The sequence below is a fragment of the Salmo salar genome, unplaced genomic scaffold, assembly GCF_965601325.2.
Source record: "Salmo salar unplaced genomic scaffold, fSalSal1 ptg000686l, whole genome shotgun sequence".
NCBI lineage: Eukaryota > Metazoa > Chordata > Actinopteri > Salmoniformes > Salmonidae > Salmo > Salmo salar.
The window spans coordinates 122,304-146,870 of record NW_027675463.1 but is presented as its reverse complement, the minus strand read 5'-3'; the positions used below and the strand labels follow the sequence as shown (position 1 = coordinate 146,870).

The following is a 24,567-nucleotide window of genomic DNA, read 5'->3' as shown; positions in this document are numbered from 1 at the left end:
GCTGGTCTTCCTTTAGACATTCCACATCATCCAGGCTCCCTCACAAACAGCACTAAGTAGAAGTTAAACCTGCCTCTTTGAAAGATTCATTTAATCTTCCATTTAGTCCTGGAGTAGCTCTAATCCTCCCTCTTGCAATCGCCTTTGATTTGTCCAGAACAGTCTAAATCTACGACTATTTTAAGATAAGTCTGTGCAAGTCGCTTTGAGTTAAGACAGCTCAAACAAGCATTTTAGTCTGGGACTAAGCTTAAGCCTTCTATGTGAAACCGGCTCTGTGTTTTATATAATATGACTAAATGTGTTTCTGTGTTGCAGGGGCAGTCAAGAAATGGAACAGCAAGGCCACAGAACATGACATAAGCAGAGCTGTGGGAGACCACCTCAAGCCCCTGGTAGAGCCGGGGGTGGTGTTTACCACTCCACCACGCCTTCAGCAGGCTGGAAAAGTGGGATTGATACTGTTTTTCATACTAAGAGGGACCAAGAGTTTGTTGATTGGTCAGTCATTGGGTTCATTTGTTGAAATCAAATTAAGTTTTATTTATACAGCACATTTCAGACACGGATGCAACACAATGGCTTCACAGGAAAAAATAAATAAAAATGAAAATATTTAGAACACAACAAACAGAAGACTAACAACTGAAAGACTAATGAACATTCTAAGGAAATGACATTGACTAAAATATTAATTGGATGCAACATCCAACCCAAAATATAACTTGTTTTTTAGGAGGGGCTCTGAAAGACACTACGGGGGTGTCCACTGAAAGTTGACTAGTAACAACAACTGGGACCTAAAAGACACCCACCATGAGACCCACTAAATCTGCCCAAGAAGAGGAAAACAAAAGAAAAACCCACACCAAACTTAAAGACAGGAAGCAAACCAAAAAGGTGGAGCAACTAAAGGTGTTGACTCTCCACATGTATCAAGACAACTGGAGCACTGGGCCAGACACTCTTAAATAGAACCTGGACCAGCTCAGGTGAAACACCTTCCCACTAACGAGATGGACAAGCCAGCACAGGTGTAACACATACTGACTAACGAGGTGACACCAATCAGTGCGTCCTACGTGCTAACGAGCTAGACCTGCTAACGAGCTAGACGGGCTAACGAGCTAGACGGGCTAACGAGCTAGACGTGCTGACGGAGCTAGACGTGCTAACGAGCTAGACGTGCTAACGAGCCAGACGTGCTAACGAGCCAGACGTGCTAACGAGCTAGACGTGCTAACGGGCCATACGTGCTAACGAGCTAGACGTACTAAAGTCCAACCTCAAAACATAAATGGAAAAACCAAAGCCTGTAACACCTTAAGACAACAAATATATCCTATATTTTTGTTGGACAAGTTTGCTCACCACCAACAGAAAACAACTTCCATTTCATATTAAAATCAACTAAAATGCTTCACCTCCTGTCAACAATTAAAAACAAGAAAAACACACGTATTTCTAAATAATAATATACAATTGAAATATTTTTTTATTCTATAGAATCCTAAAACTCACTAGCTTCTAGAACTCTCGTCTTCCTAAAACTCACTAGCTTCTAGAACTCTCGTCTTCCTAAAACTCACTAGATTCTAGAACTCTCGTCTTCCTAAAACTCACTAGCTTCTAGAACTCTGGTCCACTTGGAACGAGCCCAAACAAAACTCATCTCCAATACGGAAAAAGTCCAAATAAATTGTGATCAAATGTACACCCCTTGGTTAATATGTATTGGCAATAATTAACTTAATGGTGAGGCATGGAATAATAAAACGTATATTTTGTCAGGCTGAATGTTTGAAATATGAGGTGATGTGAGACATGATTCTTCAGTAGTGGAATAAAGACAATTAACGCTTGAATGTTGTGAAGAAATACTGGAGTGATGTAGGATTGTTAATAAAATTGATTACAGACCAAATGATTATACTGCGTCCATGTGTATTTATTTCTTTATTTTAACCTTCATTTAACAGTAACCGAAAGGTTGCTGGATTGAATCGCGAGCTGACAAGGTAAATCTGTCGTTCTGCACCTGAACATGGCAGTTAACCCTCTGTTCCCCGGTAGGCAATAATTGTCAATAAGTCAGTTATGAACAAATTCTGATTTTCAATGACGGCCCAACGCTCTAACCACTAGGCTACCTGCAACTAAGTTGAAATTAAGTTGTTTTCAAGTCACTGAAAAAACTTGGCATAGTCTTCTTTTCAACGTCTTTTCAATTACATGTTGCTAGGTGGGATATCCCCAATGTCAAAACACAGTTTAAACGTGTCCAAATCAATAACCAATAAGCAGAAACAGTTTGGGATGAATTGAAAACCTAAACATAACATGTGCTATATACACAAACATCTGCCACAATAATCATATTACTTGTATTTTTTAAAACAAGCACCTTATAAACTGCACCAGAAACGCTGTTGTTTTGACAAGTAGCAATAAATCACTGATATCGATTAGGGGGGAAATCAGGTTGTACGTGCTGTTGAAACTAACACAACTAAAAAACACATGGAAATGGGAGATATATTTTACCTCACTGGTTAGAGGACAACCTGCAGAAGACAGTCAGCTACATTTTGGAGTGATACATTTAAATGTAGGGGTCGCTAAACAAAGGAACTTATTTGTCATCACTCATCGATATCATGTTGAAATCAATTATGCAAGAGGAGGGACATGAGGTTGCACATCCTGTTAAAACGAACAGCTGAAAAACCACATGGAATCTGGGAGTAATGTGTACATCCCTGGTCAGAGGACAACTTGTAGAAAGCTGCTAGCTACATTTTGAAGTGTTGCATTTTGATTCAAGTGGGTCACCAACGTGGTAAGTGTAACACAACTCTTTTTTTGTTAGTCATTTTTTGTTAAATCACATAAATAGTAACTTTTCCATTTCAGAGCCTGGATTTTCCCCCTGAGGCTAATATCCATATCATGTTGAAATCAATAGAACAGGGGACAAACGTTTAGGATTCTACATTGTGACATCATTAAAATACTCCTACTACAATGTTAAAACTTTCTACATTGTGACATTAATTCATAGATATCATGAAACAACTTCTTCATGTATGTATTTTCTGATATTTGATCAGAGATTTTTTTTATCAGATTATCTCTGGTCACAGGTATGAGGTTTCTCTCCTGTGTGTGTTCTCTGGTGTTTAGTCAGACCACCAGACTCAGTAAAACTCTTCCCACACTGACCACAGCTATAGAGTTTCTCTCCTGTGTGTGTTCTCTGGTGTACTGTCAGCTGGCTAGATTTAACAAAACTCTTCCCACATTGACCACAGCTATACGGTTTCTCTCCTGTGTGCGTTCTCTGATGTAAAGTCAGATGGTCAGATCTAGTAAAACTCTTCCCACATTGATCACAGCTATAAGATTTCTCTCCTGTGTGCGTTCTCTGGTGCACTGTCAGATGGCCAGATTGACTAAAACTCTTCCCACATTGACCACAGCTATAAGATTTCTCTCCTGTGTGTATTCTCTGGTGTAGAGTAAGATAGGTAGATGCCGCAAAACCCTTCCCACATTGACCACAGCTATACGGTTTCTCTCCTGTGTGCGTTCTCTGGTGTAAAGTCAGATGGTCAGATCTAGTAAAACTCTTCCCACATTGATCACAGCTATAAGGCTTCTCTCCTGTGTGCGTTCTCTGGTGTAAAGTCAGCTGGCCAGATGTAGTAAAACTCTTCCCACATTGATTACAGCTATAAGATTTCTCTCCTGTGTGTATTCTCTGGTGCACTGTCAGATGGCCAGATTGACTAAAACTCTTCCCACATTGACCACAGCTATAAGATTTCTCTCCTGTGTGTATTCTCTGGTGTAGAGTAAGATAGGTAGATGCTGCAAAACCCTTCCCACATTGAGTACAGCTATATGGTCTCTCTCCTGTGTGGATTCTCTGATGAATTTTAATGCCTGATGAGGTGAATCTCTTCCCACAGTCAGAGCAGCAGTGAGATTTTTTCCCTGTGGATCTCTGCAGGTGTTTATTGAGGTGTTCTGATCTGGAGAGACTCTTCTCTGCCTCTTCAGCATCACGAGGTTGTTGAGACTCCCCAGAGGATCCACAACTGTCCCGCCTCTCTCCTGTGTGAACAACAAAGTCAGACAGATGATTAAAGGCCCACAACAGCGGTAATCCACTGTAAAAGGTGATGCCAACAGCGCAGCCACGATGTTGTACAACAATTGACGTCTGTAATGAATGTTAAAATTATTTGACAATTGTCTTAAAATGAGCTAGAATAGTCATATTTTGTCTTGTTTTCACATTAGTAGTAAAATCGATGATGGTAGGCTAGAAATAAGTTATTCATGTTGTTGAAACTCGAAGCAGTGTGCCAGACAACTCTTTGTATCCAATGTAGGCCCCTTTTTGTGTTTAATAAAATTGCGGCACGAGGGCGATGCACACACAATTTGATTGCATAAACTCCTCCCTGCTAATGAGGAAACCGCTAGTTATGGATGTAGTATATCTGGTAATGAGGAAACCACTAGTTATGGATGTAGTATATCTGGTAATGAGGAAACCACTAGTTATGGATGTAGTATATCTGCTAATGAGGAAACCACTAGTTATGGATGTAGTATATCTGGTAATGAGGAAACCACTAGTTATGGATGTAGTATATCTGGTAATGAGGAAACCACTAGTTATGGATGTAGTATATCTGCTAATGAGGAAACCACTAGTTATGGATGTAGTATATCTGGTAATGAGGAAACCACTAGTTATGGATGTAGTATATCTGCTAATGAGGAAACCACTAGTTATGGATGTAGTATATCTGGTAATGAGGAAACCACTAGTTATGGATGTAGTATATCTGGTAATGAGGAAACCACTAGTTATGGATGTAGTATATCTGGTAATGAGGAAACCACTAGTTATGGATGTAGTATATCTGAAATGGTGAGCAAAGATTTTAGTTTTTCACAATGTATTCTGAATGTGAATGGGGGAAAACTCAGGGGAGTAACCTCCATTACCAGGTTGCTTATGAGTTCATTTCACACTACTTTGGATTATAATTGTAAGGCTTGTTTGAATTTCCTGCTTAATATAATGTTTGTGTCGTCATCGCAAATCAACCGCTTTGTACTTAAAAAACACTTCAACCAGTAAAATGCTCTTTGGCTTTTCCATCAGCCTGACAATGAGGGGTTGTACACTGTTTGCCAAATTGGCCCATAACTTCACCTAACAACAATCATACCTATGTAATGAACGAAGAAGCACTTTGGTTGTTGTTGCATGACATACATAGTGTCCTCTAGGACCCATAACAATAACATAGACCTACTGTAGGACCCATAACAACAACATAGACCTACTGTAGGACCCATAACTTCACCTAACAATAACATAGACCTACTGTAGGACCCATAACTTCACCTAACAATAACATAGACCTACTGTAGGACCCATAACTTCACCTAACAACAACATAGACCTACTGTAGGACCCATAACTTCACCTAACAACAACATAGACCTACTGTAGGACCCATAACTTCACCTAACAATAACATAGACCTACTGTAGGACCCATAACTTCACCTAACAATAACATAGACCTACTGTAGGACCCATAACTTCACCTAACAATAACAGACCTACTGTAGGACCCATAACTTCACCTAACAATAACATAGACCTACTGTAGGACCCATAACTTCACCTAACAATAACATAGACCTACTGTAGGACCCATAACTTCACCTAACAATAACATAGACCTACTGTAGGACCCATAACTTCACCTAATAACAACATAGACCTACTGTAGGACCCATAACGTCACCTAACAACAACATAGACCTACTGTAGGACCCATAACTTCACCTAACAACAACATAGACCTACTGTAGGACCCATAACTTCACCTAACAACAACATAGACCTACTGTAGGACCCATAACAACAAATATAGGAAAATATCTCTGTGTGTTGTACAATAGCCTATCCATCAAGGAACAGTTCTCTACACATGATGAGCTAAGTATCTCTGTTTCCAAACAGACTAACGAGACCCTACAGTAAATCAAGTAGACAATAACACATTATAAACATCAATTTGTTAGGGATGTTGGATCCAACATGGAGCACAGCAAAACTGTCTTTACCAGAGTAATGAATGAAGAAGCACTTTGGTTGTTGTTGCATGTCCTGATGTTTGTCATGTGACTGTCATTCAGAAAATGATTTCCTGGATCAGCTGATGATAGTTGAACATGTGACTGTAACTAAACAGCTACAGTATTATGTGTAATTATTGAAGAACCGTGTTAATGACAGTAACCATTTGGGTGTTGTCAATAAAGTTAAGGTGACTCTCGGTTAGAACCATTGGATTTAGCAAACTCTGAAATGATTTAGGATTTCTGTGCCCATGAAAACTGTTTTTCCAGCGTAACATAAGGAGACACTAAGTGTTACGTAGTTAGAGAGCATTTCAGAAATCTGAATACAAAAAACTGTCCTAACAGGACAATAACCTAAACCACAAGGCCAAATCTACACTGGAGTAGCTTACCAAGATGACATTGAATGTTCCTGAGTGGCCTAGTTACAGTTTGGAATTAAATCATCTTGAAAGTCTATGGCAAGACTTGAAAACGGCTTTCTAGCAATGATCAACAACCAACTTGACAGAACAGGAAGGATTTTAAAAAGAATAATGAATATTCACATGAAGATCAGTCTCCTATTGGATGACATCACGACTTCCCATCAAGCCAACTCCTTGGAGGCCTTACTATGACATCACTCACTCCTTCTAGTTTGCAGTTGTTAAAAAAACACTATTTTGCTCAAAACATTTATTTGTTTCCCATTAGTGTGTTTATACTTTACTGCATTTATATCACTTTTCAACAGGAAAAGTTTAAAAATCCCTGGAGGACGTCATGAACAATTCATACAGTACAAAAACATATTTGAGTGTAGAATGCCCTTTTAAAAATCACACATTAGTTCAACAACTGCAGAGTTTGTGTCCCTGTTTTATTAGATAGTACTCACTGTATTTACTGGTGTTAATCAGATCAATGTCCCTGTTTTATTAGATAGTACTCACTGTATTTACTGGTGTTAATCAGATCAATGTCCCTGTTTTATTAGATAGTACTCACTGTATTTACTGGTGTTAATCAGATCAATGTCCCTGTTTTATTAGATAGTACTCACTGTATTTACTTGTGTTAATCAGATCAATGTCCCTGTTTTATTAGATAGTACTCACTGTATTTACTGGTGTTAATCAGATCAATGTCCCTGTTTTATTAGATAGTACTCACTGTATTTACTGGTGTTAATCAGTTCTCCAGTCTTCTCTTCATCATTGACAGTAATTGACCCCTCTTCAGCCTTAATTCCAAAAACGTCTCCATCTTCTTTCACTTCATCCTCCACTCCAAAAACTGCATCTTCCTCCTCTTCTTTCACAGTAACATCCTCCTCCTCTTTCACTCTGAACGCGTCTTCCTCTTCTTTCTCTGTAACGTCTTTCTCTTCTTCTTTCACTGTAACAGCCTCACCCTCTACTTGTTTTTGTATTGTAACATCTTTCTCTTCTTCCTCCTCTTTCACCAGAGCTTCTTTCTCCGTCCAGCAGACCTCTTCTTTAACAGGAGGAGAGTAGCTTAGTGAACTCATGGTCGGAGATAATAGCTAGTTAGCATTAGCATAGTGCTAATTTAACCAGCCAGCTAGTTGACTTACAACGTAAATATTACATTTAATGGGGTAGCTAGTTGTTTCCACATAAGTATGTTTAAATCACAGTGGCAATTAAACCACGAAATTGTCTAAAGAAGTTGAATGTTCCGACTTTTGTCAGCTAGCGAGCTACCGAGGTGGCTGCAGTTGTTGAAGAAGCGTTCCGTCCACTAGATTATACGTCACACTAGAAACATCGCCTGAAAGACACATATCGCCATCTGCTGTCTGGAGGGAGGAAACGCAGTTGAGGAGGGAAAACTATTTTTATTCTTCATTGAATTATAATATTATAAAGCAGTTTAGGGAAACGTTTTTTTCTCTCCATTAAATATCAACACGTACAAAGAGCAACAAGTGTTGTTTGATTAGTTCAGATTTTTTTATGAGAATTTAAAACAAACTCTACATCTACTCCACTGTCACGGGCTGGCTCGAAAAAAACAACAGGAGAGGTAGAGTCAGGCGCAGGAGACAGAGAGTTCTTGACCACACTTCTTTATTTAAGAAAACTGGATGTGGTCGCCAAAAATATAGGGACGCAGCCCTTAAATTATTCTGCGGTGGTGTACACAATAAAACAAACCACAGGCAGAGGAAAAAACCAGTGCACGTTCCTATTGCACGAAAACCGGACAAGAAACACAATCACGCACAAACACAGACATCCTACGCTAAACTAAATAACCCCCCCCCCCCCTACTAATGACTAACCCAAAACAGGTGCGTGCCTACCTAGACCTAACCAACAGAAAGTGAAACAAAAAGGGATCGATGGCAGCTAGACGACGACCGCCGAGCTCCGCCCGGCCGAGGAGGGGCGCCACCATCCGTCACTGTCGTGACATCCACATCTGTATTTCTGATTCAGTCAAATAACTAGATATCAAAATAAGCACCTAGTTATTTATACCCTTGATAAAGATGAGGTAAAATTACTGTATAAAATAAATAAACTTTACCCACTACCAGGATATTTTAGCCCAAAACCTGGTTACCTCTCTGCTAGGAGGCTGAGACTTGGCCATGAGAGGATCTTCCAGCAAGACACATCAACATCCACGAAGAAATTGGGCACAAACTCAACAATTTTCTATGGCCATCTCAGTCTTCGGACTTGAACTCCATTGAAAACCTGTGGTTTGAATTGAACAGGGCAGTCCATAAGACAGACTAAATAAATCAAAGACCTGGAGAGATTCTGTATGGAGGAAGGGTCTAAGATCCCACCCAATGTGTTCTATAATCTCATAAAACATTTCAGTGTCGTTATCCTCCCAAAGGGAGAGTGCCGGAGAATTGAAAACATGGGTGGCAATAATTCAGACGCATACCTTTTGAGATTTACATGTTAAACTAAATCTCTTTCTCTGAGCAATTGTATTAGTATAAAATAATATAATCTCCCTTTTTTTTTTGTTGGTGTAACAATACATCATGTAGATGTATATAATGAACAGACTAGGTCTATACCGCTCCTACATGGTGTAACAAAATTTTGGGGTCACTTAGAAATGTCCTTGTTTTTGAAAGCAAATCACATTTTTTGTCCATTAAAATAACATCAAATTGATCAGAAACAGTGTCGACATTGTTAATGTTGTAAATGACTATTGTAGCTGGAAACGGCTGATCTTTAATGGAATATCTACATAGGCTTACAGAGGCCCATTATCAGCAACCATCACTCCTGTGTTCCAATGGCACGTTGTGTTAGCTAATCCAAGTTTATCATTTTAAAAGGCTAATTGATCATTAGAAAAACCCTTTTGCAATTATGTTAGCACAGCTGAAAACTGTTGTGCTGATTTAACAAAAGCTTTTGTAAACAGTGTTGTTGCATAACAATCAGGCAGTAGAACAACAATAATCATCACCCTCTTGACCAATCTACCCTCCCCTTAACATTGGGTTTAATTCAGACCCTGTCAGTGTACCAGGTGGACATTGGGTTGATCCAGACCCTGTCAGTGTACCAGGTGGACATTGGGTTGATTCAGACCCTGTCAGTGTACCAGGTGGACATTGGGTTGATTCAGACCCTGTCAGTCTACCAGGTGGACATTGGGTTGATTCAGACCCTGTCAGTGTACCAGGTGGACATTGGGTATATTCAGACCGTGTCAGTGTACCAGGTGGACAGTGGGGGAAGGGACGCTGCTCACTGATTGGCTGTAGTGAAAAGGGTCCCTCCAAAAATCTATCACTATTCCAACTCAAATTCTCCCCCAAATCTACCACTAATAGGCCAAGCCTCCACAGACCCTGTCTTGTATTGACAAACAGAACAAATCATTTGACATTCAAATATGTCATTTTAAATGGCTCAATTCAATCCAGCTGGGCCTTTTAACACAGACAGTTGTTCCTGCTGTAGATGTTATGCCTTTGTACAGATCTAAGATCAGTTCTCCTCCACAATGCATATACAGTACCGGTCAATTGTTTGGACACACCTCCAAATTCAATGTTTTTTCTTTATTTTAACTATTGTCTACATTGTAGAATAATAGTGGAGACATCAAAACTATGAAACAACTCACATGGAATCATGTAGTAACCAAAAAAAGTGTTAAACAAATCAAAATGTATTCTATATTTTATATTCTCCAAGTTTATCATTTTAAAAGTCTAATTGATCATTAGAAAACCCTTTTGTTAGCACAGCTGAAAACTGTTGTTCTGATTAATGAAGCAATAAAACTGGCCTTCTTTAGACTAGTTGAGTATCTGGAGCATCAGCATTTGTGAGTTCGATTACAGGCTCAAAATGGCCAGAAACAAATCATTTTCTTCTGAAACTTGTTAGTCTATTCTATTTCTGAGAAATGAAGGCTATTCCATGCGAGAAACTGCCAAGAATCTGAAGATCTCGTAAAATGCTGTGTACTACTCCCTTCACAGAACAGCGCAAACTGGCCTAACCAGAATGGAAGGAGGCCCCAGATGAATGATCAGGATATAAATAGCACTCCTATAGAAGATGCAGTGTGGATGAATGATCAGGATATAAATAGCACTCCTAAAGAAGATGCAGTGTGGATGAATGATCAGGATATAAATAGCACTCCTATAGAAGATGCAGTGTGGATGAATGATCAGGATATAAATAGCACTCCTAAAGAAGATGCAGTGTGGATGAATGATCAGGATATAAATAGCACTCCTAAAGAAGATGCAGTGTGGATGAATGATCAGGATATAAATAGCACTCCTAAAGAAGATGCAGTGTGGATGAATGATCAGGATATAAATAGCACTCCTATAGAAGATGCAGTGTGGATGAATGATCAGGATATAAATAGCACTCCTAAAGAAGATGCAGTGTGGATGAATGATCAGTAGTCGACAGGATATAAATAGCACTCCTAAAGAAGATGCAGTGTGGATGAATGATCAGGATATAAATACACTCCTAAAGAAGATGCAGTGTGGATGAATGATCAGTAGTGACAGGATATAAATAGCACTCCTAAAGAAGATGCAGTGTGGATGAATGATCAGGATATAAATAGCACTCCTAAAGATGATGCAGTGTGGATGAATGATCAGGATATAAATAGCACTCCTAAAGAAGATGCAGTGTGGATGAATGATCAGGATATAAATAGCACTCCTAAAGAAGATGCAGTGTGGATGAATGATCAGGATATAAATAGCACTCCTAAAGAAGATGCAGTGTGGATGAATGATCAGGATATAAATAGCACTCCTAAAGAAGATGCAGTGTGGATGAATGATCAGGATATAAATAGCACTCCTAAAGAAGATGCAGTGTGGATGAATGATCAGGATATAAATAGCACAGGATATAAATAGAGAGTTACAACCTACTGTAACCTACTGGCATGACCTAGAGAGTTACAACCTACTGTAGTCTACTGGCATGACCTAGACGAGTACAACCTACTGTAGCCTACTGGCATGACCTAGAGAGATACAACCTACTGTAGCCTACTGGCATGACCTAGAGAGATACAACCTACTGTAGCCTACTGGCATGACCTAGACGAGTACAACCTACTGTAGCCTACTGGCATGACCTAGAGAGCTACAACCTACTGTAGCCTACTGGCATGACCTAGAGAGATACAACCTACTGTAACCTACTGGCATGACCTAGAGAGATACAACCTACTGTAACCTACTGGCATGACCTAGAGAGATACAACCTACTGTAGCCTACTGGCATGACCTAGAGAGATACAACCTACTGGCATGACCTAGAGAGATACAACCTACTGTAACCTACTGGCATGACCTAGAGAGATACAACCTACTGTAACCTACTGGCATGACCTAGAGAGATACAACCTACTGTAACCTACTGGCATGACCTAGAGAGATACAACCTACTGTAACTTACTGGCATGACCTAGAGAGATACAACCTACTGTAGCCTACTGGCATGACCTAGAGAGATACAACCTACTGTAACCTACTGGCATGACCTGGAGAGATACAACCTACTGTAACCTATTGGCATGACCTAGAGAGATACAACCTACTGTAGCCTACTGGCATGACCTAGAGAGATACAACCTACTGTAACCTACTGGCATGACCTAGAGAGATACAACCTACTGTAGCCTACTGGCATGACCTAGAGAGTTACAACCTACTGTAACCTACTTGCATGTCCTAGAGAGATACAACCTACTGTAACCTACTGGCATGACCTAGAGAGATACAACCTACTGTAACCTACTGGCATGACCTAGAGAGATACAACCTACTGGCATGACCTAGAGCGATACAACCTACTGTAACCTACTGGCATGACCTAGAGAGATACAACCTACTGTAACCTACTGGCATGACCTAGAGAGATACAACCTACTGGCATGACCTAGAGAGATACAACCTACTGTAACCTACTGGCATGACCTAGAGAGATACAACCTACTGTAACCTACTGGCATGACCTAGAGAGTTACAACCTACTGTAACCTACTGGCATGACCTAGAGAGTTACAACCTACTGTAGCTTACTGGCATGACCTAGAGAGTTACAACCTGCTGTAGCCTACTGGCATGACCTAGAGATATACATATATATATATACACAAGCATTTCTAAACTTTTTTTCTCACTTTTATGGGGTATTGTGATGTCTTTATGAGGTATTATCTGAAAATTGATAATTGAAAAAAAAAATCCTTTTTATAATGACCAAATGTGTAAAAAGGGAAGGGGTCTGAATGCATGTATGTTGTATGTTGTACCAATTGATTGGTTGAAATGTTATGACGTGTATTTTTCCATATGGACACACCCCATGTGTTTAATAAAATCAATTGTATGTGCAGAACTTGAACTGAACTGATGCTTCAAGCGTTTGATTAAATAATTAACACACACAAATGACTTGAGGAAGCCAGAGGTCAATATAACCAGAAGAAAATAACCAATTCCCCACCTGCTGCTGGCCTTCGTTAATTCTGACGTTATGCTCCTGAAGTTTCCGGTAAAATAGGCAAACTTTTTCCATTTCCGTTTGAAGTGCCAATTTATCTGACCATTTCTACCGATCTGCGTGCCAGTTATGAACGAGTTACAACACCTGTTTGGCTCCGCCACTTCCTGGGTCGGTGAAGTGAGGTATTAAATTTAAGGATTAAATCATTTAAGGAATATATCCGAGTCTCACGCTCATCACCTGTGGAAGGCGGGGCTTCCAGCGAGGTGTGGATTTAATAGTATGTTGTACCTAGTTTCCCTCCTTCAGGGAACAGTAGTTATAGTCATAACGTTAAGCTTGTCATATGATGAACTTTAACTTAAATACTGGATCTTGCTGTGGGACAGTTTTTTTGTATTCAGATCTCTGAAATGCTCTCTAACTACGTAACATTTATATCTCCTTATATTATGCTGGGAAAACAGTTTTCATGGGCACAGAAATCCTAAATCATTTCAGTTTACTAAATCCAATGGTTCTAACCGAGAGTCACCTTAACTTTATTGACAACTCCCAAATGGATACTGTCATTAATGCAGTTCTTAAATAATTACGCATAATACTTAATACTGTAGCTGTTTAGTTACAGTCACATGTTCAACTGTCATCAGCTGATCCAGGAAATAATTTTCTGCATGCCAGTCAAATGTAGTTCTTCATTCATTACACCGGTAAAGACAGTTATGCCGTGCTCCACGTTGGATCCAACATCCCAAACAAATCAATGTTCATAATGTGTTATTGTCTGGTTGATTTACAGTAGGGTCTCGTTAGTCCGTTTGGAAACGGAGATACTTAGCTCATAATGTGTAGAGATCTGTTCCTTGATGGATAGGCTATTGTACAACACACAGAGCTATTTTCCTTTATTCAGGACATTTAGAATGACAACACATTACAGAATAGCCTAGTGGGATTATTCACAAAATTATCTGGTGATCAGGTTATGAATTGTCATGACAATGACATTTTAGTCTCCTTGTTTCACCTAAAATATTAAATGATTTATAGTCCTAGGTCTATGTTGTTGTTAGGTGAAGTTATGGGTCCTACAGTAGGTCTATGTTATTGTTAGGTGAGATTATAGACCATTTTGGCATACACTTAGTGGACAAAACCTCATTGTCAGGCTGATGTCAGGCTGATGGAAAACTAGCCAATGAGCATTTTACTGGTTGAAGTCGTTTTTAAATATAAAGTAGTACATTTGACAATAACACAAACATTATATTAAATCAGGACATTCAAACGAGCCTTACAATTATAATCCAAAGTAGTGTCAGATGATAATAATAATCATAATCAACCTGGAAACGGAGGCTTTATTTGCTGTCAGCCTATGAGAACTCCCCTGAGTTTCCCCCACGGTGGTGAATTAGTGAATAGACACAGAGCTTAATGTGAGTTTCCTTGAGTAGCATCCTGATCTAGTGCTGTAATATTCAGAATACATTGTGAAAACTAATCTTTGCTCACCATTTTTTAAATATATATATTTTTTTTCACCCCTTTTTTCTCCCCAATTGGTACATAGTCTTGTCTCATCGCTGCAACTCCCATACGGACTCTGGAGAGGCGAAGGTCGAGAGCCATGCGTCCTCTGAAACACAACCCAACCTAGCCGCGCTGCTTCTTGACACAATGCCCATCCAACCCGGAAGCCAGCAGCACCAATGTGTCGGAGGAAACACCGTACACCTGGCGACCTGGTCAGTGTGCACTGCGCCCGGCCCGCCACAGGAGTCGCTAGTGCGCGATGAGACAAGGATATCCCTGCCGGCCAAACCCTCCCCTAACCCGGACGACGGTGGGCCAATTGTGCGTTGCCCCATGGGCCTCCCGGTCGCGGCCGGCTGCAACAGAGCTTGGACTCGAACCCAGATCTCTAATGGCACAGCTTAGGCCACTTGCTCACCATTTTTGCTCCAGGCAGATATACTACATCCATAACTAGCGGTTTCTGCATTAGCAGGGAGGTGTTTCTGCAATCAAATTGTGTGCGCATCACCCTTGTCGCAATTTTAGCAAACACAGAAAGGTGCCTATATTTGAGAACAAAAGTCGCCTGGCACACTGCTTAGGAGTTCAACACCTTTTACTTATTTCTAGTTACTACTAATGTGAAAACAAGACTAAATATGACTATTGTTGCTCACTTGACTGTCTTAAGACAATTGTCAAGTCATTTTAACATTCATTACAGACGTCAATTGTTGTACAGTATCATGGCTACGCTGTTGGCATCACCTTTTTCAGTGGATTTCTGCTGTTGAGAGCCTTTAACTATCTGTCTGACTTGTTCACACAGGAGAGAGACGTGACTATCATGGATCCTCTGGGGAGCCTCAACATCATGATGCTAACGAGTCAGAGAAGAGTCTGTCCAGATTCTATCACCTCAAGAAACACCAGCAGAGACCCACAGGGAAGAAATCTATCTGCTGCTCTGACTGTGGAAAACATTGCAAATCTTCATCAGAACTTAAAATACACCAGCGAACACACACAGGAGAGAAATCTCACCACTGTTTTGATTGTGGGAAGAGTTACTTAAGATTAAAAGCACTAAAAGTACACCTGAGAATTCACACTGGAGAGAAACCTTACAGCTGTGATCAATGTGGGAGGAGTTTTACTACATTTTTCTCTCTGACTCTACACCAGAGAATACACACAGGAGAGAAACATTATAGCTGTGATCAATGTGGGAAGACTTATATTTCATCTTGCCATCTGACTAGACACCAGCGAATACACACAGGAGAGAAATCTTATAGCTGTGGGAAGAGTTTTACTACATCTGGCTCTCTGACTGTACACCAGAGAACACACACAGGAGAGAAATCATAGCTGTGATCAGTGTGACAAGAGATTCTCCGATAAGACATCTGATCAAACATCAGAAAATACATGAAGGAGTTGTTTCATGATATCAGTGATATGTCACAATGTAGAATGTTTTAACATTGTAGTAGGAGTATTTTAATAATGTCACAATGTAGAACCCTAAACGTTTGTCCCCTGTTCTATTGATTTCAACATGATATGGATATTAGCCTCAGGGGGAAAATCCAGGCTCTGAAATGGAAGAGTTACTATTTATGAGATTTAATAAAAAGTGACTAACAAAAAAAGAGTTGTGTTACACTTACCATGTTGGTGACCCACTGGAATCAAAATGTATCTGGCTGTTTTCTACAAATTGTCCTCTAACCAGGGATGTACACATTATTCCCAGATTCCGTGTGGTTTTTGAGCTGTTAGTTTTAACAGGACATGCAACCTCATCTCCCTCCTCTCGGCACAATTGATTTCAACATGATATCGATGAGTTATGACAAATAAGTGTTGTGTTCCTTTGTTTAGGGACCCCTAAATTTAAATGCATCACTCCAAAATGTAGCTGACTGTCTTCTGCAGGTTGTCCTCTAACCAGTGAGGTAAAAGATATCTCCGTTTCCATGTGTTTTTTGTTTTGTTGTGTTAGTTTCAGGAGCAGATTCAACCTGATTTCCCCCCAAATGGATATTAGATTTGTGTTTAGCTAGTGCGTTGCTATGGATCTTTATTTATTTTGACTGCACGTTTTTCCGTATTGGAGATACATTTTGTTTGGGCTCGTTCCAAGGGGACGAGAGTTCTAGAAGCTAGTGAGTTTTAGGAAGACGAGAGTTCTAGAAGCTAGTGAGTTTTAGGAAGACGAGAGTTCTAGAAGCTAGTGAGTTTTAGGAAGATGAGTGTTCTAGAAGCTAGTGAGTTTTAGGAAGATGAGAGTTCTAGAAGCTAGTTAGTTTTAGGAAGACGAGAGTTCTAGAAGCTAGTGAGTTTTAGGATTCTATAGAAAGAAAAAGGAGAAAAATAATACTATTGTATATTTTTATTTAGAAATACGTGTTTTTTCTTGTTTTTAATTGTTGACATCCAGTAGACACCATGTTTATATTGGTGAAGGTGAAGCATTGTAGTTGATTATAATGTGAAATGGAAGTTGTTTTCTGTTGGTGGTGAGCAAACTTGTCCAACAAAAATATAGGATATATTTGTCTTAAGGGGGAAGGTGTTACAGGCTTTGGTTTTGAGGTTGGACTTTAGGTCTAGCCCGTTAGCACGTCTAGCTCGTTAGCACGTTTAGCTCGTTAGCACGTCTAGCTCGTTAGCACGTCTAGCTCGTTAGCCCGTCTAGCTCGTTAGCCCGTCTAGCTCGTTAGCCCGTCTAGCTCGTTAGCACGTAGGACGCACTGATTGGTGTCACCTCGTTAGTCAGTATGTGTTACACCTGTGCTGGCTTGTCCATCTCGTTAGTGGGAAGGTGTTTCACCTGAGCTGGTCCAGGTTCTATTTAAGAGTGTCAACTATAAAGTCTGCAGGAGGAGTCTTTACATCTAGTTTCCTGATGCTGCTGGTCAAGCCAACTATAAAGTCTGCAGGAGGAGTCTTTACATCTAGTTTCCTGATGCTGCTGGCCAAGCCAACTATAAAGTCTGCAGGAGGAATCTTTACATCTAGTTTCCTGATGCTGCTGGTCAAGCCAACTATAAAGTCTGCAGGAGGAGTCTTTACATCTAGTTTCCTGATGCTGCTGGTCAAGCCAACTATAAAGTCTGAAGGAGGAGTCTTTACATCTAGTTTCCTGATGCTGCTGGTCAAGCCAACTATAAAGTCTGCAGGAGGAGTCTTTACATCTAGTTTCCTGATGCTGCTGGTCAAGCCAACTATAAAGTCTGCAGGAGGAGTCTTTACATCTAGTTTCCTGATGCTGCTGGCCAAGCCAACTATAAAGTCTGCAGGAGGAGTCTTTACATCTAGTTTCCTGATGCTGCTGGTCAAGCCAACTATAAAGTCTGCAGGAGGAGTCTTTACATCTAGTTTCCTGATGCTGCTGGCCAAGCCAACTATAAAGTCTGCAGGAGGAGTCTTTACATCTAGTTTCCTGATGCTGCTGGCCAAGCCAACTATAAAGTCTGCAGGAGGAGTCTTTACATCTAGTTTCCTGATGCTGCTGGCCAAGCCAACTATAAAGTCTGCAGGAGGAGTCTTTACATCTAGTTTCCTGATGCTGCTGGCCAAGCCAACTATAAAGTCTGCAGGAGGAGTCTTTACATCTAGTTTCCTGATGCTGCTGGTCAAGCCAACTATAAAGTCTGCAGGAGGAGTCTTTACATCTAGTTTCCTGAAGCTGCTGGCCAAGCCAACTATAAAGTCTGCAGGAGGAATCTTTACATCTAGTTTCCTGATGCTGCTGGCCAAGCCAACTATAAAGTCTGCAGGAGGAGTCTTTACATCTAGTTTCCTGATGCTGCTGGTCAAGCCAACTATAAAGTCTGCAGGAGGAGTCTTTACATCTAGTTTCCTGATGCTGCTGGTCAAGCCAACTATAAAGTCTGCAGGAGGAGTCTTTACATCTAGTTTCCTGATGCTGCTGGCCAAGCCAACTATAAAGGGCAATATGAATATCTGAATATGGGCAGTTCCCAGGAGTGATTGGCTGGTTAGATGGATGTCATGTTCCCATCAAGTTTCCATCAACTCCTGATGCTGAGGAGTACCGTAACCATAACAACTGGTTTACCATCAACTCCTGATGTTTAGGAGTACTGTAACCATAACAACTGGTTTACCATCAACTCCTGATGATGAGGAGTACCGTAACCATAACAACTGGTTTACCATCAACTCCTGATGATGAGGAGTACCGTAACCATAACAACTGGTTTACCATCAACTCCTGATGCTGAGGAGTACCGTAACCATAACAACTGGTTTACCATCAACTCCTGATGATGAGGAGTACCGTAACCATAACAACTGGTTTACCATCAACTCCTGATGATGAGGAGTACTGTAACCATAACAACTGGTTTACCATCAACTCCTGATGATGAGGAGTACCGTAACCATAACAACTGGTTCTCCATCAACTCCTGATGCTGAGGAGTACCGTAACCATAACAACTGGTTTACCATCAACTCCTGATGATGAGGAGTACTGTAACCATAACAACTGGTTTACCATCAACTCCTGGTGATGAGGAGTACCGTAACCATAACAACTGGTTTTACATCGACTGCTGAGGAGTACCGTAACCATAACAACTGGTTCTCCATCAACTCCTGATGATGAGGAGTACCGTAACCATAACAACTGGTTTAACATCAACTCCTGATGATGAGGAGTACCGTAACCATAACAACTGGTTTACCATCAACTCCTGATGCTGAGGAGTACCGTAACCATAACAACTGGTTTACCATCAACTCCTGATGCTGAGGAGTACCGTAACCATAACAACTGGTTTACCATCAACTCCTGATGCTGAGGAGTACCGTAACCATAACAACTGGTCAACCATCAATGTTCACGGTGGATGAACTCCTAATTTAGAGTTCTCAAACATTGTTGCCCGTTGGAAAGGTGCAACTCAGGATGGAAGGATTTCCCTCAACTCTTCATTGGTCTCAGTTTCAGAGAGGACAACATAGTGGACAACTACCTGGTGACAGTGGATATTAGGGTGAGAAACATGGTCTACTAATAGTTACTACATAGTAATATGGTCTACTAATAGTTACTACATAGTAACATGGTCTACTAATAGTTACTACATAGTAATAGGGTCTACTAATAGTTACAACATAGTAACATGGTCTAGTAATATGGTCTACTAATAGTTACTACATAGTAATATGGTCTACTAATAGTTACTACATAGTAATATGGTCTACTAATAGTTACTACATAGTAATATGGTCTACTAATAGTTACTACATAGTAATATGGTCTACTAATAGTTACTACATAGTAATATGGTCTACTAATAGTTACTACATAGTAACATGGTCTACTAATAGTTACTACATAGTAACATGGTCTACTACTAGTTACTACATAGTAATATGGTTTACTAATAGTTACTACGTAGTAATATGGTCTACTAATAGTTACTACATAGTAACATGGTCTACTAATAGTTACTACATAGTAACATGGTCTACTAATAGTTACTACATAGTAACATGGTTTACTAATAGTAACTACATAGTAATATGGTTTACTAATAGTTACTACATAGTAATATGGTCTACTAATAGTTACTACATAGTAACATGGTCTACTAATAGTTACTACATAGTAACATGGTCTACATTACTACATAGTAACATGGTCTACTAATAGTTACTACATAGTAACATGGTCTACATTACTACATAGTAACATGGTCTACTAATAGTTACTACATAGTAACATGGTCTACATTACTACATAGTAACATGGTCTACTAATAGTTACTACATAGTAACATGGTCTACATTACTACATAGTAATATGGTCTACTAATAGTTACTACATAGTAACATGGTCTACTAATAGTTACTACATAGTAACATGGTTTACTAATAGTAACTACATAGTAATATGGTTTACTAATAGTTACTACATAGTAATATGGTCTACTAATAGTTACTACATAGTAACATGGTCTACTAATAGTTACTACATAGTAACATGGTCTACATTACTACATAGTAACATGGTCTACTAATAGTTACTACATAGTAACATGGTCTACATTACTACATAGTAACATGGTCTACTAATAGTTACTACATAGTAACATGGTCTACATTACTACATAGTAACATGGTCTACTAATAGTTACTACATAGTAACATGGTCTACATTACTACATAGTAATATGGTCTACTAATAGTTACTACATAGTAATATGGTCTACTAATAGTTACTACATAGTAACATGGTCTACATTACTACATAGTAATATGGTCTACTAATAGTTACTACATAGTAACATGGTCTACATTACTACATAGTAATATGGTCTACTAATAGTTACTACATAGTAATATGGTCTACTAATAGTTACTACATAGTAACATGGTCTACATTACTACATAGTAATATGGTCTACTAATAGTTACTACATAGTAACATGGTCTACATTACTACATAGTAATATGGTCTACTAATAGTTACTACATAGTAACATGGTCTACATTACTACATAGTAACATGGTCTACTAATAGTTACTACATAGTAACATGGTCTACATTACTACATAGTAATATGGTCTACTAATAGTTACTACATAGTAACATGGTCTACTAATAGTTACTACATAGTAATATGGTCTACTAATAGTTACTACATAGTAATATGGTCTACTAATAGTTACTACATAGTAACATGGTCTACATTACTACATAGTAACATGGTCTACTAATAGTTACTACATAGTAACATGGTCTACTAATAGTTACTACATAGTAACATGGTCTACTAATAGTTACTACATAGTAACATGGTCTACTAATAGTTACTACATAGTAACATGGTCTACTAATAGTTACTACATAGTAACATGGTCTACTAATAGTTACTACATAGTAACATGGTCTACATTACTACATAGTAACATGGTCTACTAATAGTTACTACATAGTAACATGGTCTACTAATAGTTACTACATAGTAACATGGTCTACTAATGGTCTACTAATAGTTACTACATAGTAATATGGTCTACTAATAGTTACTACATAGTAATATGGTCTACTAATAGTTACTACATAGTAACATGGTCTACATTACTACATAGTAATATGGTCTACTAATAGTTACTACATAGTAACATGGTCTACATTACTACATAGTAATATGGTCTACTAATAGTTACTACATAGTAATATGGTCTACTAATAGTTACTACATAGTAACATGGTCTACATTACTACATAGTAATATGGTCTACTAATAGTTACTACATAGTAACATGGTCTACATTACTACATAGTAATATGGTCTACTAATAGTTACTACATAGTAACATGGTCTACATTACTACATAGTAACATGGTCTACTAATAGTTACTACATAGTAACATGGTCTACATTACTACATAGTAATATGGTCTACTAATAGTTACTACATAGTAACATGGTCTACTAATAGTTACTACATAGTAATATGGTCTACTAATAGTTACTACATAGTAATATGGTCTACTAATAGTTACTACATAGTAACATGGTCTACATTACTACATAGTAACATGGTCTACTAATAGTTACTACATAGTAACATGGTCTACTAATAGTTACTACATAGTAACATGGTCTACTAATAGTTACTACATAGTAACATGGTCTACTAATAGTTACTACATAGTAACATGGTCTACTAATAGTTACTACATAGTAACATGGTCTACTAATAGTTACTACATAGTAACATGGTCTACTAATAGTTACTACATAGTAACATGGTCTACTAATGGTCTACTAATAGTTACTACATAGTAACATGGTCTACATTACTACATAGTAACATGGTCTACTAATAGTTACTACATAGTAACATGTTCTACTAATAGTTACTACATAGTAACATGGTCTACTAATAGTTACTACATAGTAACATGGTCTACTAATAGTTACTACACAGGGTGTTATATTGGGTGGGCGTTCTATGTGCATTTTTCTATGTTGGTTTGTTTCATTGATTTTGGCCGTGTGGCTTCCAATCAGGCACAGCTGTAGAGTGTTGTTGCTGATTGGGAGTCACACATAAGTGCCTGTTTTTCCGTTGGGGTTTTGTGGGTAATTGTTTCTGTTCAGTGTTTTGTACCTGACAGGACTGTTTGGCTGTCAGTTTTCTTGTGTTGTTTCGTATAGTGTTCTTTCTGTTATTAAATTCAATGATGAACACTAACTCCGCTGCACCTTGGTCTACTCTCTCTACCGACAGCCGTTACAATGAGTGACTAAACCAAGGCTGGTTTAAAATGTAGTTTGTGGTGTTTAAAATACTCTCATGAATATCCAAATGCCAAAACATGTATTGTTTTACATATCATATTGTTCACCATGGCTGGTCATCACTATTGTCTCATTACTGTCTCTTTGTTGGATCATACCTCTCTCTTCCAACTTCATATCCAATTCAACCTGGACAATTCTCATCTCATGTTCTTCCTTCAGATATTTCATTTTATGCTCATGGAATTCTTTGGTTAACGTTTCATGTATTGTCGTCTTCTTTGTTCTCTGCTGAAAGGTGGTGGCAGCATCTTCTCTCAGGGATGTTATAGCAGATGTGGAGGGAACCCACTCACTGTGTACTGGCTCTTCCAACCTGTTCACATTCCACCCTCACTGTGTACTGGCTCTTCCAACCTGTTCACATTCCACCCTCACTGTGTACTGGCTCTTCCAACCTGTTCACATTACACCCTCACTGTGTACTGGCTCTTCCAACCTGTTCACATTCCACCCTCACTGTGTACTGGCTCTTCCAACCTGTTCACATTCCACCCTCACTGTGTACTGGCTCTTCCAACCTGTTCACATTACACCCTCACTGTGTGCTGGCTCTTCAAACCTGTTGGTCATCATCTGGTATACCATCCAGAGGTTGGTCATCATCTGGTATACCATCCAGAGGTTGGTCATCGTCTGGTATACCATCCAGAGGTTGGTCATCGTCTGGTATACCATCCAGAGGTTGGTCAACATCTGGTATACCATCCAGAGGTTGGTCATCGTCTGGTATACCATCCAGAGGTTGGTGCTGCTCTATTTTTCCTGACAGGAAGTCACTCAATTCATCAGTGTTGTCTTGTTTTGGTGGTCCACCACCAGTAGTAAATCTCTCTCTTCTGATCTCTGCTTTCTCTCTTTTTAAAGTCAGTTTAAGGTTCTTCCACAGTCTATAAAAGGCAGACATAATTTAATAATAAAAGTGATGTCACAAAAATATGAATATGAGAAATGTGTAATCCTGATAATAATGCAGATATCTCACCTCTAGTTGTTGTTTCTTCCTGTAATCCTGATAATAATGCAGATATCTCACCTCTAGTTGTTGTTTCTTCCTGTAATCCTGATAATAATGCAGATATCTCACCTCTAGTTGTTGTTTCTTCCTGTAATCCTGATAATAATGCAGATATCTCACCTCTAGTTGTTGTTTCTTCCTGTAATCCTGATAATAATGCAGATATCTCACCTCTAGTTGTTGTTTCTTCTTGTAATCCTGATAATAATGCAGATATCTCACCTCTAGTTGTTGTTTCTTCCTGTAATCCTGATAATAATGCAGATATCTCACCTCTAGTTGTTGTTTCTTCCTGTAATCCTGATAATAATGCAGATATCTCACCTCTAGTTGTTGTTTCTTCTTGTAATCCTGATAATAATGCAGATATCTCACCTCTAGTTGTTGTTTCTTCCTGTAATCCTGATAATAATGCAGATATCTCACCTCTAGTTGTTGTTTCTTCCTGTAATCCTGATAATAATGCAGATATCTCACCTCTAGTTGTTGTTTCTTCCTGT

At 39.1% G+C, this 24,567-nt stretch overlaps 1 protein-coding gene across 1 annotated transcript; it reads right to left on the bottom strand.

Moving 5' to 3' along the window:
• Positions 1-1,937: 1,937 nt before the first annotated feature.
• LOC123741808 (uncharacterized) lies at positions 1,938-23,220 on the bottom strand. Its single transcript, XM_082972387.1, has 2 exons — positions 23,148-23,220; positions 1,938-4,116 (listed from the first exon to the last, which is right to left on the bottom strand). Exons 1-2 carry the CDS (start codon positions 23,218-23,220, stop codon positions 3,128-3,130), a joined length of 1,062 nt encoding a protein of 353 aa, XP_082828513.1. The 3' UTR covers positions 1,938-3,127.
• Between the last annotated feature and the right edge of the window lie 1,347 nt (positions 23,221-24,567).